Source organism: Hemicordylus capensis, chromosome 2, assembly GCF_027244095.1.
Source record: "Hemicordylus capensis ecotype Gifberg chromosome 2, rHemCap1.1.pri, whole genome shotgun sequence".
Lineage (NCBI taxonomy): Eukaryota > Metazoa > Chordata > Lepidosauria > Squamata > Cordylidae > Hemicordylus > Hemicordylus capensis.
The window spans coordinates 237,787,855-237,803,873 of NC_069658.1; the positions used below are offsets into that span (position 1 = coordinate 237,787,855).

General features: G+C 43.5%; 2 protein-coding genes across 2 annotated transcripts in view; both read right to left on the reverse strand.

The window, feature by feature from the left end:
* Positions 1-16,019, reverse strand: part of LOC128346277 (vomeronasal type-2 receptor 26-like) — a 389,368-nt gene that overhangs the window by 209,150 nt on the left and 164,199 nt on the right. The gene's annotated exons all lie outside the window — the stretch shown is intronic.
* LOC128343881 (vomeronasal type-2 receptor 26-like) overlaps positions 1-16,019 on the reverse strand; it is a 35,199-nt gene that overhangs the window by 2,710 nt on the left and 16,470 nt on the right. The window contains exons 3-6 of the mRNA XM_053293315.1: positions 14,866-14,977; positions 11,392-11,534; positions 8,538-8,759; positions 3,635-3,761 (exon numbers count right to left, since the gene is read on the reverse strand). Of these exons, the coding sequence (XP_053149290.1) occupies positions 3,635-3,761; positions 8,538-8,759; positions 11,392-11,534; positions 14,866-14,977 (604 nt within the window). The remainder of the gene's footprint in view (positions 1-3,634; positions 3,762-8,537; positions 8,760-11,391; positions 11,535-14,865; positions 14,978-16,019) is intronic.

Consider the following 16,019-nt stretch of genomic DNA (forward strand, 5'->3'; position numbering starts at 1 on the left):
AATATTGAAACGTTTTGACTTGAATTTGGGTTGTTTTGTTTCGAGCTCGAACTAGGCCCCTTATTTAAAGGGAGTTTTGTCGTGAGCTCAAAACACTCGAAACAGCCCTTTTCGAGTTGAAACGTTTTGACATTGAAACATTTTGCACATCCCTAGATTATGTTTAGTAGCAGTAGTTGCAGTTTGGATGCAGGGAAACCCAAGTTCAATCTTTGGCCTCACTTGAACTGAGATTTCCTCTCTTCCTGAGCCATTGGAGAGCTGCTCTCCATCAGAATAAGCACTGGGCTATGTAAACCAATGGTCTGACTCAGTCATGGGCAACTTCCTATTTTGTACAAGCACAGGGTGACATTTATCTAAAGTCCAACTTCGTTTAGGAGAAGATAAGGATCGTCAGGTAGAAATAGGAATATTATTCAAGTATTACACTTGAATCCTACTATCCTTTCCTCCAAGGGGGGAAAATAGGCCGATCCTATTTTAATCTCCGCCACAGTTTTGTGGAGTGAGATAAGATGAGTGGGAGTGAATGGCCAAAGCCAGTATGTCCCATGTCTGAGCAGAGATTTGAACTCAGGTCCCCCCAATCCAAACTCAATATTCCAGCTACTTCGGCTGATTACAAGGCTGATTACAAGGGTGTCATGGGTCCTGAATTCCAGTTTCAGGCTAGAAGCATGAATCCGGCTGCAGGCCATCCTACCTTCCCCGTTCATGGAAGGTTTTGCTAAAGCCATTTTAAGTACATAAGAACAGTCCTGCTGGATCAGGACCAAGGTCTACAGATGCCTCTGAGAAACCCACAGGCAAGAGGTGAGGGCATGCCCTCTTTCTTGCTGATGCTCCTCTGCAACTGGTATTTAGAGGCATCTTGCTTCTGGAGCCTAAAGACACCAGCTAGTAGCCACTGATAGACATGTCCTCCATGAATTTTTCCAAGCCCCTTTTAAAGCCATCCAAGCTGGTGCCCTGGATAATTTTCAGTTGTGAAGTCCAGTTTGTTAGGGTTGTGCAAACAGGTTCAGATTTGAAATGGTTAGGCTCAAAGGTTCAAACTCAGACCAAGCCAGCCACTGGAATGGCAGTGCCAGTCCAAGTTCAAACTGAGAAGAGCCTGGTTTAATTCAAACCAATTTGAAGAGGCTTGAAGGCTTGAGCCTCCATTTTACAAAGCGGTGGCCATTTTGTGACACATGTCACTTAAATTGATTGGCTGAGTTAACGCTTCTCTGATTGGCCAGATGTGTCTGGCCCTTTGGTTGGTTCAACAGTGTTGCCACTCAGGGACAACTATCACCCCATTGGTCAGTGGGGAAGGACAAGAGGGGTGCTCCAAAAGCAGAGTGAATCAAGTTATATTTAAAGGCCGCCCCTAGCAAACTCGCTCTGTTGAGAGACTGGAGAGATCAAGCTGCTGGTTCCTGCCTGGCAGTAGAGTTCTCTGGTCTTAGGTCTGTCTCAAAGTCCTGCCCTGCCCTGTGTTTTTGTTGGGGGGGGGTCTTTCTCCCCTTTTTTGTCCTTTTTAAAGGATTGTTTTCCTGGCTGACTGTCCTTTTAAAAAAGTGAGTGAGTGAGCTGATGTGAGTGAGTGGGCTTTCTCCTCCTGCTGCTAGCTCAGCTAGCCTGCCAGGCTGCAGGCCTATTGCCCTTAAAAAAAAAAAAAAATCCCACCCCGCTTTTTCTGGCTGCTTTTCCACTGGGTTTATTTTTTGCTTTTTTGTATTCCCACCCTTTGTGCAGAAAGGCAAAGGTTGGGTTCTCAATGGCCTGCCTGTTGCAAGGGTGGGGGTGGGGGTGTCATTGGCCTATTGGGGGGTATTTTAAAAAAAACATTATTGAAGCAGGTGCTTCCAGATTTATTTATTTTTAAAGAACAATTTGAAGCATGCTGCCCACACACTCCACCTGCCCAGCAGCAGCTGAGTCTCGGGGGGGTGGGGTCCTCTGCAGGGCCCAGGGTCCGAGCCTAGTCCCTAGTCCCTGTGCTGATCAATTTTTTCCTCTCTTTTTTTTACCTCCCTAAGAGAGATACATGATACATGCGGTGCCATTACTCAGACCTCCTTTCTTCTGCTGACAGTGTGCCTAGTATTGTGCCTGTGGCTAGTGCAGGCAAAGGGTGTACCCCTGCTTCGCAGTGGACACAGGCATCGGGCAGCAAGTGTCATTGTCAGACTGACCCACATCTTTCTTATTTATTTATTTATTTATTTAGTACATGCATATACCACCCCATACAAAAAAAGTCCCTGTGCAGTTCACATCTTATGACCCAGATCATAGGTGAGATGATGGCAATGGATGACCAGCCATTCCAAGTGGTGGAGAATGCCGGCTTCCTCCGGCTACTCCAGGCACTCGCTCCTGGCTACAACATCCCCTCAAGGACCACCTTCATTTGGATTGATGGTGGCCCCCTCCCTGTACAGGCAATGCAGGGTGCTTGTGACGGCACCAGCGTGCATTTCACAACTGATCTCTGGAACAGCATCAGTAGAATGCATTCTACTTTCCTGCCCCTAACTGCTTACTGGTGGGCACTATATTAAATAAACTGCACAGAAAGGAGACTGGTTTAGATCTTCACACTGTCTGCCCCAATCATGAATGTGGAGGTTGCTATTTTTTAGCCTACCTTCCTTAAGCAAAATTAGCTTATGAGATCACCCAGCTCTTTGTGTGTGTGTCCATGTCCACGTCTCTCTGTGTGTGTCCCTATTAACTTCACAATATTTGGATCAATTTGGACCAAATTTGGAACAGTTGTAGTGACACATAGGGACACCTCAATGGCATAGTTTGTGATGATATCATCCACCCCTTGTTGTGCTGGTCATAGACCGTAATACACTTTGAATGAAGGATGTCATCCACCCCAGTTCAGGATGGCAGACATGTAAATGTTTGAGCTGGAGGTGAGCTAACTTGTGAATTGCCTAACCAATTTGGACCAAATATGGTACAGTTGTAATGACACATAGGGCCATCTCAGTGGCATAATTTGTGATAATGTCATCCACCCCAATTCAAGATGGTGTATGTGTGAATGTTTGACAGAAGTGGGCTAACCTGTGATGAAAGTAATTGTAGATTAAGATTTCAGTGAAAAGAAAGTAGGCAGATTTCAGTGAAAAGAAAGTAGGCAGTGAAAAGAAAGTAGACCAGAATTTCTTGTTAATATTTTTACTGATTAAAATTTCAGTATACAGCACATTAGAAAATAAGATGAAAAAACAGGAAAGAAACGAGACTGTTTCCCGTCCCCATTAGAAAACTTCCTTTTGCACCCCACACTTTTCCTTTATCAAGGATAAAGTTGTAACAAAAATCTTTTGTTATACATCAAAGTAATGGTAAACCTACATAATGTATGGAGGTTGCTCTTTAAACCACCAAAGAGGCTCATGGGTATTGTGTGCTGACCCCTCCCCCTGCTTTCTAGTCCCCCCCTTTTTTTCTTTCAAAAAGTCATTTCTTTCTACTCACTTTGCAGAATTAATTATGAAGATGAAAAATACAGAAGCCATGAGAGCCTCTTAGTTCAAATGTGCCTAAACCTCTTCCGAGAAAGTGTGTGAGTTAATCACTGCCCACATCCCCAAAGACTGCTGTTTCTCCTGGAGTCACTTACCTTCCTGAGTCGAGATTGTCCCATCTACACATTGAGAACAAGCATAGCAGCAAACTGACTTTCCTTCCAGAACCACCTTAAGGTATCCAGGGCGACAGCTTTCCACACACCTGGACTGAGGCACAGTCTAACCATAAACATGAAATGCACCAAGGAAAGAGAGTTAGGAATATTTTTGACATTGGGAATGAATAATAGAGCTGGTCCTATCTTGAAGACTTTCAAGGGTTAGGACTGGAAATACTGAGGTCAAAGACGCTGTTTTCACGTGCAGCCCATCCCAGGCTAGGTGCTGCTTAGCCCAGCTTCTTAGCCTACCTCCTAGTTGGGATATGGGATCAAACACTCTCTTAACCCAGGCTTCCTGCTCATGTGTCTCCTCAGGCTGTGTTCAGCTAGAGGAGATACAGAGATGTGCACCGCTTGGTGTGCAATGCATTGTGGGATACCTGGAGGCTGGGACATGTTGTCCCAGCTCTCTGGACATGGGTCATGTGGGAGTGTGGACGGTGCTCCCAGCAACATTTTGTCAATCATCTGGGGGGAAGCTGAGTGAAGCAAAGCCTTCCCCCTGCCCAGCCACCCAGTCATGTGAACAACCCTGGTTGTGTGAACAAATTGTTCTACCTGGGTTTGGGAGCTGTGCGTGCTCCCAGTTTTCCATTGTGTGGAAGCGAGGTAAGAGGGAAACCTGCGTAGAAGTGATTTTGTGGAAACAAGGTAGGAGGAAAAGCCCCCTCCTTTACCCAGGTGTGAATGGCCTCAGTGGGTCATCCTCACTGGATTCCCATTTACCAGTAGCACTCTGAGCCCTTTTGAACCAGCTCAGTCCGAGCTCGAACTGGGTCCACTTCTACGGTGCATAGAACTGGACTGGTCTGGGTCAACCTAAATCTGGTTAGTATTTGAGCTGAACTGGCTTTGCCGTTTTCGTGCACATTCTTAACGAAATATACCTTCCTATGTGGTGGTGTGGTCAGCAGGGCCTTTTCTATATTGGCTCCAGGACTCAGGAAGTTCTTCCCACAAGAAATCCATTTGGCCTTTTCTTTGTTATGTTTGTGGATTCATTAAAAGACTTTTCATTTTTGATGTAGATTTACAAGCTGAGCCTTTTAAAAATAAATGTCCGTTCCTCAATGCTCGGTGTTGGTTTTAGTACACTTTCTCTAGTTTTTATTAAAATTCTTTTGTGGTATTTTATGATTTGTTAAAGGTATATTTTTCCTTGGCTTTATTTTATAAACCACCCTGGGAACATACGATGGAAGGTGGCATAGAAAACCCCCGATACAAATATTATTCCCTGTGATAGGTGAAATCTATTTCACAGATCCTGCAAAATAGAAAGATTAGGCCTGAAGCAATATGAAGCCTCTGGATTGTCTGGACCTGATAAGAACACAGGAAGCTGCCCTATTCCAAGTCAGAACATTGGTCCATCTAGCTCAGCATTATCTACACTGATTGGCAGTGGTCCTCCAAGTTCCAGGCTGGCATCTTCCAGGGATGCCAGAGATTGCACCAGCAACCTTCTGCATGCAAAGCAGATGCTCTGCCACTGAACTACAATCCTATACAATATACATACAAGGAATGATCAATGATCAGGGATGATCATACAAGCCTGATCAACAGACTGGTGGCTTCTGCTTGCTGCACTTTGGGCTTCTCCTGCTGCCTGATCAAGCCAGAGAACACCAAGGTAAGAACTTTCATTCTTTGACAGGATTTGGAACACAGGAATCTGATTTTAGCTGTGCCAGACTATTGGTCCATCTGGTTCAATAGCATCTCACACTGACTGGCAGCAGCTCCTTGCTCGGGGAAGGGTTTGCATATCTTTCTTTGTGTTTTTTAGAAGCAATTCTGAATATAATTGTTATTGTTCTCATCAGATTGGTACTCATCACTCAGTAAGGAGATCAATATTTCAAAAATGGCATCCTGTCCAAAGGAAGCAAAGGTTTCTAAGATGAAAATTTATTATGGTTTGAATTTACTATCTATGGTAATTATTAGGCCTGTGCATGGACAAAAATATAGGTTTGGAATTGGATCCAATCCAATTCAGTACAAAAAATTGTCAGACTCAGGTCTTTAAATCCCTTCAAAATATTGGCATCACAGTTAGAATTGGATTTTCTGACTGAAAATTCAATATTTTACCAGATCGGGAGCAGGCTTGGAGACACTTTCTGGAGACACTAGTCCAAGCACCTGGACTAGTGGGTGCTCGCTGAGAGGTTAGGCCCCCCGCCCACAATTTGTAGTAAAGTAAAGTGTGCTGTCAAGTCGATTCCGACTTCTGGCTCCCACAGTACACCTGGTTTTTCTTTGGTAGACTACAGTGGTTTACCATTGCCTCCTCCCACACAGTATGAGATGATGCCTTTCAGCTTCTTTCTATATCACTGCTACCTGATATAGTACCAGCGGGGATTCGAACTGGCAACCTTCTGCTTGTTAGTCAAGCATTTCCCCACTATGCCACTTAAGGTGTTACAGCACTTAAAAACTGGGTCAGGAGCCAGCTTGGAGACCAACTTTATCTCCAAATTTGGAGACAAAACTCCTGAGCCAGTGCTTGTGCTGCCCGCACAAAATTGAGGTGTGGATGCAACCAAGATAACTCCCCAAGAAGCACACACAGGCCCACTGGGTGCTTGCTGGAGGGTTACCCTCTCTCCCCCCCCCCAGTTTTGGGGGATGCAGTGCTTAAAAACCAGGTTGGGAGCAGATTTGGGGACTCCCAGGAGGGTTTGTGAGGGGAGAATGGGCTTAACCCACTCTCCCCACACACACTGGCAGGGAGCTGTCCTTGGGTGGCCAGATCAGCCACCCACACGATTGCCAGATCTGTCATGGAGCCAGCAGGGGCAGTGGCGATTGGAGGCCTCGCAGCCCCCGGAAGTCCCAGAATGCCCTGCGCGAGTGCATGGGGCATCCTGGAAAGAACCCCGAGGCCAGGAGGCTTGTTGGAGCCTTCCAGCAGGGGTCTCCTCAAGAGTCATCATGGCACAAAACCACACCGCAGCTTCTCACAACCTCAAAAACGCGGTTAAAGGAGCGAGCACTCCGTTAACCTCATTTAAGGGCAGGGTTTCCTAGGCAAGCTAACTGCCATGGAACCGCCGGGCTCACAGACAAGTCCGGGGGTTCCAATGATCACTGGAAAGCAGGCTAAGCTGCCATAGCCTGCTTTCCAGTGATCATGGGAATAGCCTCACTATGTCGCCAGTCTCTGTTTTTTGGGCATATATTTTTACCCATATTCCCAATTCAAGATCAGATAGTTCTGATCCGATACAGGCTTCCCTATATAGGATCAGAATTATATCCAAAAGGATCAGATACCGGAGATATTGAAACTAATACTCCTAATCCAATATTTCACAGGCCTAGTAATTATTCAATAAAATGAATGTTTGAACTTGAAATCCTGCAGATTTCTACACTTTTACTTACTATACTATATACTATACTATACTTTTACTTACCTTTTCCAAGCATATTAATACATTCGATTACATATATTATTTAATTTCTTGAACTTCCATAGCAGTGTAATCTATGCAAAATGACTTTTCCCCATCAGTGATTGGCCTCATCTACTAATGTAACTATAAATGTGAAGTTCTGCATCCCTATGGTAAACATTCCTTGAAGCAATTATAATCAGAAGATTTTGAGGCAAAAATGTAGCATTTACTGACTGCAAAGTTTGCTAATGTATATAGCACCATGTATATATTATTTATTTATTTATTTATTAACACGGTCAGACAGATGTTATTGACTGGTTTGTTTTATCCAGACATCGAGTCCTTCCCAAGGACCTGGGATGGCTGAATTTTATTGTCAATGTTGTTGCTGTTGTTATAGATATCGTCGCAGAATATAGGCTGTTCCCAGTAAAGCTGCTTTTTGTAATTGGTTGGTGGTGATTTCTATGGCCCCTATGGTGTTGAGGTGCTCTTCAAGGTCTTTTGGAACTGCACCCAGGGTGCCAATTACCACTGGGATTATTTTGGTCTTTTTCGGCCACAGCCTTTCAATTTCAATTTGTAGATCTTTGTATTTGGTGATTTTTTCTATTTCTTTTTCTTCTATTCTGCTATCCCCTGGTATTGCTATGTCGATTATTTTCACTTGTTTTTCTTTCCTCTCGACTACAGTTATATCTGGTGTATTGTGTGGCAGATGTTCGTCTGTTTGTAGTTGGAAGTCCCATAATATTTTTGCATCTTCATTTTCGACAACTTTTTCAATTTTATGGTCCCACCAATTTTTGGCTACAGGTATCTTGTATTTTTTGCAGATGTTCCAGTGTATCATCCCTGCTACCTTGTCATGCCTTTGTTTGTAGTCAGTCTGTGCAATCTTTTTACAACAGCTGATTAGGTGGTCCACTGTTTCATCTGCTTCTTTACAAAGGCGGCACTTGCTGTTTGTTGTTAACTTTTCGACTTTTGCTCTTATTGCATTTGTTCTTAGTGCCTGTTCTTCTACTCTTGTGTAGCCAGTATTAAACCCTCTGTTTCTTTCTTCAAGTTGCCATTCTTAAGCCATTGCCAGGTCTTGGTGATGTCTGATTTTCCACTTATATTGTGCAAATATTACCTATGCAGTGGCTTATTTTTCCATTTTTCTGCTTGGTTCTTGACTTGTTCTTTCTTGTAGGCCTGCTTTGTTTCATTGGTGTTGAATAGTTTCTCATTCTTGACCATTTTAAGTGCCTCTTCTTCACTGTCCTTGATATATTCTTCAAGGCCTCTTTTCTCCTGCACTACTGTTTGATGAACTTGCAGCATTCCTCTTCCACCTGAGCTGCGAGGGAGGTATAGCCTATCTACATCACTTTAGTCACTGACTAAACAATAAAACAGATAATTTCCCCTACCTTCTTAAACTGCCAGGGCCATACAATGGCTTCTGGATGAATGGTGAATTTTGCATCAAAGGATGCCAGTCCTGTGATGCTCCCAATCGTAACTCGACCATTAGATCTATTGGGGAAAACCACCCAATTCACAATATCAAAGTCACCGGCCATCTGCCCATTCTCATCCACATACAGTCTCTCCGAGGAAGTGTTATAAAATATTCTCAGAAAAGCATGAAGCTAGAAGGCAGGAAAAACAACAGCATTTAGAAATCATGAAGAGATTAAGGATATTTCATTCCTGCTTACTTTGACTTCTAATCATTTATGAGTTTGGGCCAGTACTCATCCCGTCTGGACTCCTAATGGATCAATATTATTTTTAATCACATTCACAGTGAAGCTGAGATCCACTCCTGAATCTCCCCTTTCTGCTTCAGCATCTTGGAGATGACTAGCATTAACAACATTCCATGGACATTTTGCCCAGAACTTTTTCAGACCATAATGCAGTTTCCTTTACATGGAAGAAGACTGGAACAACATCATTTCACTGGAGATCGAATGAATACTGGTTGAAAAAAGCTGGAATTATGGAGAAAGCTAAACGGAAGTTAAAGGATTATTTTGAATTGAATTTAAATCAAGGAATGGATAATAAGATAGTTTGGGATGCAGGAAAAGCGGTTATGAGAGAGGTTTTTTTATACAACAGAATGCATACCTTAAAAAACAAAGGGGATTGAAAAAGGAGGGATTATTGATGGAGATTTCCAAAAAAGACCTCTTATGGATTAAGGACAAGCAAGAGACTATTCAAGTTATTAAACTGCTTCTGCAACAGCTCTCTATGTTGGTATTAAATGAAACTGAATGGAATTTAAAGTATGTGAAGCAGAAGTCATTTGAATTCGCAAACAAACTAGGCAAGTTATTGGCTTGGAAAATTAGAAGCAAGAAAAAGAATAAGTACATATCCAAGATATCTACAAAAAATGGATTTTCGACGTCCAGCATCTGATAGCATAAAGCCAATGCTATCTGTAAGACATCTGCATTGGGATCGAGGGATGAAGCCCATGCCAGCAAGTTCACAGCACCATCTGCCAAGGAAGAAGTAAACATGTGCTGACCTCTAACAGAGCCTAAAAGGGAAGGGCTGGCAAGGCAAAGCTGGTCTTTGTGACCTCACAGACAAGCCTTATGACCTCACAGACCAGTCTTACAAACACAGGGCCCATGTGGCCCTGAATGCACATTTCAGGATCCACCTTTCTGTTGCAGCCTGTGACTCTTTCAAGAGGCCTAAAGCCAAACACTCAGGGCAATTGTTAGGTGTGACCATGGGTGAATGTTGACCAGGGAAAATGTTTTTGGAGATCAGGGGAAAAGCTACCTGGGGTTCTTTGCTGCCTAGTTCAGCCCAGCTGCCAGAGGCTATGTCCTGCAGCTTAGCAGGTGGTGATGGTGGTAGGGTTTTGTCCAGTGCCTCCTTTTTAGGATTGTAGTCCTGGTCATTGCTCAATCGCAGGGCCATAACAGGACGGGCCATTACCGTAATGGGCAGACTCAGTACTAGTGAATGATCCCCTGTACCGGTGATTGTTTGCCTGACTAAGGAACCTCCATGTATATGAGGTCTAGGTTCAGTGTAGGAGCCTTTGGATGAGTCTCCCAAACACAGTGATGAGAAGAGTCCAATTGCACCATTAAAGCCCTAAATGGCTTGGAGCCGGGTTAGCTGAGAGAGCACCTTGCCCCATATGTCCCAACTTGGACCTTAAGATCTTCTTTGAAGGCTCTTCTCCATGTGCCTCACGAGGTGAGGTGGATGGCTACTAGGAAAGAGGACCATTCCAGTGGTTGAACCCTGTTTATGGAATAGCCTCCCCAATGAGGTTCGACTGCCTCCCTCACTTTGTTCTTTTAGACTCCAGGTAAAGATCTTTTTGTTCACTCAGGACTTTTAAATTTTAATTTTTAAATTTGATTTTTTAAAAACTGCCTTTAAAAAACTTGTTTTGTATTTTATTTTTTGCTTTGTTTTTTGGTGTGTTTTCCTGTGTTATGTGTTTTTACTTCGTGTTCTAATGCTGTGTTGTGAGCTGCCTAGAGAACAATTTATTATGGGGAGCTAATAAATAAAGTTTGTTTGTTTGTTTGTTTGTTTGTTTGTTTGTTTGTTTGTTTGTTATAGTTTATTAAGAAGCCTGGGTCTTCCTCTGGGCTTCTGGGAACAACTACTGATGACGAGAGTCATCTGAAGTCATGACACCAGGTGTTAGAAGCACCAGCTTTTCCCCACTTGTGGGCCTCCCAAGTGCGTCTTGTTGACTGTTGAATGAGGCAGAATTATGGACTAGATGGGCCTTGGTCTGATCTAGCAGGAATTTTATTATGTTCTTGAGACAATGGGCAATAAGGGGGATCCCCATCAGGAGCCTTACAAATTAGAATTTGGGGTGGAGGGGAGATCCATGATAAATTTTCAGAGTTGAATGATGGCCTGAAATTTCCAATATTGCTGTTTAGTAGAAAATAATACCTGCCATGGCTGTAGCTTTTGAAATTTGAACTCATCTCTGCCCTCCATCATCATCCACCTGGGTCTAGATGAACACGCAACATTTAAGGCATGTGCCACTCCCTGGACACTGTTGTAAACACTGTAACTGTCTTGGGACAGGACTCTTTCAAGCTCCTCTTGGGACAAGGTCTTCGGATTCACATTTTCTCTGCATCTTGTCCAGCCTTTCACAGAGAGCATGTGCTTTGTGTATGAACAATGAAATAATTCATTCCAAAACTGGTAAAGAGCATAGAAAGATGGTTTATAGTACTCATATTTCGTCCTTTTGTTTATCTTCATTACAAAGGAAAAAGAACCATGGATGTGCTGGAAGAGATCAAAACCATAAGCCAGATTCAGGTTGATGTCCTGAAAAGTTGTCGTGATCCAGACTTTTCCAGCATTTGTCTTTAGGTTCTTGTTCAGCATTTCTTGTATCACCGATACTGGAATAAAAGCAAAGCCAGAGTCCCCATAGTAAACGAATACATTGACTTGGCTCCACATCATGGATGAATCAAAGGGAAATGAATTTGAGGTCACAATTTGTAATGACAGTCTTTTAGAAAAGGCAACACAAATCCCTTTCCTGACCAGCATAGGTGTCAAGGTACTCATGAATCTGTCTCCATTGTCATTGTCGGGAGCAAAGAGAGCAACCCATGTCCATCTGAAGTACAGGAGCAGTTTGGCAATTCCCTCATATTGGATTTCTTCTTTTGGAACCGTCCGGTAGACAAAAGGATACTGAATTTTATTACTGTAAACATGAGCAACAGAGCCATAACTGACCTAGCACAGAAAATATATTTGGTGGGTTTGAGTGGGCGGGGGCAGGTTTGGTGAAGTTGAGGATTGAATGTTTGTTAGCCTGAAATTCTTAACTACTAACAAAGCTATAACTGACCTAGAAACAAAAGGAAGAGATTTGCATTGCATTACATTTTTTTATGAGAACAAAGACCCAATACTTGTTGACCTGAAATTCTTAAGAACTAGCAAAATGTTTGTAATTATGATGAGTGGAATATATGTTGGAGGGAGTGCTGATATTTTGGCCCAATATTTGAGCCTGTCCAGATAATTTTGCATCTATATTATACGTTCTAAGTTGTTAGTTATCTCCTCCCCAAACTTTGTGTCCTCTGCAAATTTGATAAACAATCTAACAATGACTCCCGCATTAAAGTTACTTTCAAAAATGCCGAACAGCAGTGGAACCCAACAGCGCTCTAGTGCAGTCCTTTCAATACCATAATAAGAATTAGTTTGGTATGGTTGTATGGTTGTTCAACAAGCTGTGAATCCTCCTGTCCGAAGGATCAGGACTTTCCAATCCTTTAAAACAATAGTACTCTTCCCCTTCTGTTTCTGTTGGGAATAGAGATACCCTTCTAATATAGCAGAGTGCACAGAGGCACAACACAGAGGAGTCTGCCCAGGCATGCATGTATGCTGAGAGCAAAATAACTTGGAGCCAGTTCATAGTTTCAAATCAATATAAGGATTATTTATTAGTGAACTCCATTCTAGATAGTAAAGTGGAGAGATAGGATCTCTAATCCAGCTAGCTAGCTGGATGGATGCACATGGTGTAGGGAGAGAGGAGCTTGCATGTTGCAAAGGAGAAGAAAGGGAAGGGAAGGGAAGGAAGAGGAAGTGGCCAGGCAGGAAGGAAGGAAGTTAGTCCCTAAGAGTAGCAATCTACATACCAAAGGGATAGTGTCAGAGCAGTAGAAAAGGGATGACCAATGTCTTGACCTCTCTAGCCCTCTAACTCACTAGTCTGTCCCCCTCTGTCATTGAGACATGAGACAGAGCAAAGTCCTTCACTTCCAACAGTTTCAAGTCTTCAGTTCATGTAGCCCATACAGCTTGTGTGTGTGTATGCGCATGCACTTACATCCAGGAGCATTTCTAGATGGGACTTTTAGCTCATTTCTCTTCCAGAAAAGAGGGTGTGCATTTACATATCAGTCAGATTTACCCTGAAGTCCCTGCGAGCTATCAGGGAGCACTTCACCCACAATTCGGGTTTTTCATTGTGCATTGATTGGAGTGCAGCCCAACTTATGTCCAGGGTAAAACAATCCACTTTTTGCACTGTTTGGGGGGCAAATTCAAACTCACAGTAAAGCTTTGCAGTGACCCAATGGTAATGCCTGCTGTCTGGAAATGCTCCAGATGAAATTTCAATAAGACTATTTATGAGGAACTTAGTGTAGATGTGAGCCAGTAACTCTAGTCGCTTGTATCCCTAACTATAACACTTAAATTTGTGTATTTGTGTATATATGATTACACAGTGTGTAAAAACACACACACACACACACACACACACACACATACATTACAGCTATGAGACAGGCTACTCCAGTCACTAATAGGGATGTGCATGGAACCGCGGTGGGGAGACTCGAAAGTGGCAGGGGTCTCTCTTTAAGAGTGGGAGAGGGTGCACTTACCCCTCCCGCCGCTTTCCCCTCCCGCCGCTTTCCCCCCCGCCAGCGTCCGTGTTGTACAAAGCCGATCGGGGCGGCAGTATACCTTCTTGCTGCCCTGTTGCCCTCGTCTGCGCAGGCACGTTGGCGACTTCCGGTCATATCCAGAAGATGAAGGCAACGGGGCGGCAGGGAGGTACGCTGCCACCCTGATTGGTTTTGTACAACATGGAGGCCGGCGGGAGGAATGCGGAGGGAGGGGTAAGTGCACCCTCCCCTGCTCTTAAAGAGAGACTCCCACCACTTTCAAACCAGTGGAACCACCAGTTCTTTGAATCGGTTCAGAGGCCCATAAAGGGCCTCCGAACCAATTCCGTGCAGATATCTAGTCACCAGCTTACATCCAGATGAAGTTTCTCATAGTACTCTCATTGAAATTAATAGGCCACAGTAAGTAAACTCCCAATAATTTCAGTAAGACTGCTTAAATGACTAACTTAATCTGGATGCAAGCCAGTGCCTGCAGTAACCTGTCTCATAACTGTAGAGAGTGTGTGTGTGTGTGTACATATATATACATAAAACACAGACTTAAGTGTTATAGTTAGGGAGACGGACTACCACAGTCACTGGCTTATATCTGCACTCATAAGCAGTCATTCTGAAATTAAGGGGAGAAGTTTACTTGTCCTGTTAATTTCAGTTGGAGGACTCGGTGCCAGTTTTCTGAAGTCTGTCAGTCAGAATGAGGGAAGAGGGACACTGTACATAGCCAGCCAATCAAGAGGAGGGTCTTCACTCTCCTCCCTCACTTTTTTGGCAACAGTCACATCACTGAGGATGTGTTGGCTTCAAGCCAGCACTCCTCAGATGGAGAACAAATAGTGGTGGTGGTGGTGGTGGTGGTGGTGGTGGTGGTGGTGGTGCTGCTGCTGCTGCTGCTGCTGCTGCTGCTGCAGCTGCTGCATGGGCAAGCAGGACGGCTCTGAGTATGTTCTGAGGGCCCCTTAAGTACCTCTAGGAGTACTAATGTCCCCGATTGGGAACCCCTGATCTAGCCACATGCCACCATCTGATCAGTTAGGATATGATGGGAGATTTGTTAATGGTTGTTCCTATTCCCCATTCTCGAATTCTCTAGAGAGATTGCAAAATGGCATTAAATTGAAGCCTATTTGCTGTTTCTTCCACACCTTCCACTTTCATACCTGTGGGATTTTGTAAATGCTTGACATGGTTGAAATGTGAATGGAGATGTCAGATTCAGCCCCTTCGAAAACAGCCAACGGGTGATCCCATCTTCCACATCTATAGTTTGGGATATTGTTTCCCCCACCAGATAGCAGGTCTATCATGGCATCGGAAGTAATTTTCCCGTCAAAATAGGTCTCATAGATGTTGTAGCCCAGTGTGATGTTTGGTAAAAGCCTGGGGTCCTCATTGATCTCCTGAATGGCAAAGAGGAAGGATAAGATTTGCCAGTACCTTGGTGAGGTTTCCCTGCAACAAGATAGATGTGTCACAGTAGTCCTATTCAGACATTACCTTGTTTGTGTGTACAGGTTCCTGTAGCACAACTATGTGTTGTGTGAATGACTGTAGATGTATGTGGGGTTTTTGTTTAATGTGTACCTGGGTACAGACCACCTCATATGCAGGGTAAGAGGTCTCAGTAGGAATCCTAACATTGACTGATTGATTGCTTGTCATATTTGTATATCTCCGTTCATTAAAAAATCCCAAGGTAGTTTATAGCACCTTTTAAAAAATTTCAATATACTATACGCTTAAAATAATACAAATATTAAATTTTAATATTAAAAATAGTACAAATCTATTAAAAAATATACACTGTAAATCAACAAAATGCAACAATATCCAAAGGAGCAGCAGCATCACAAAACGTAACACATATCATCATCAACAAACAGGCAGATAAGGGTGCCTGTTTCACCCTTATAATACCTATATCAGCTAGAATACTGATCCTTTTTTCTGTCATAACAGACAAATAAGAGACATAAGGACAATTAAACAACAAATTCTATAAACCACTAATAGCTGATCCTACTGAAGAATATTTAAAAGAATTAAAGAAAATTCTTCTAAAAACCCTGCCACTCACTTTCAGGGACAGCATCTGAAGCATGACCCCTAAAGAACCCCCCACTGTAAGTTTTATTAGCTTTCAAAAGTCCATAAAGCAGGCAATCTAGGAAAGTCGTGCGCACATGGCCAAAACATGGGAGGGGGAAAGCATGTGTGTGGGGAGAGGCAGGTTTTTATTTACCTTACCCCCAGGCAGCCAACAGAGCTCCTCTTTGGTACACCAGGGCATGCCTACACGATACACGCTGGTCCATACAGCATGGATCGCTGGGGGCCAGGACTCATTTTTCTGGCCTTCCAGAATCCCACAATGCACCACGTGATGAGCACAGTGCATTGCAGGATTCCCTTGGGAGTCTGGTGCTCTCGGCACCCAACTCT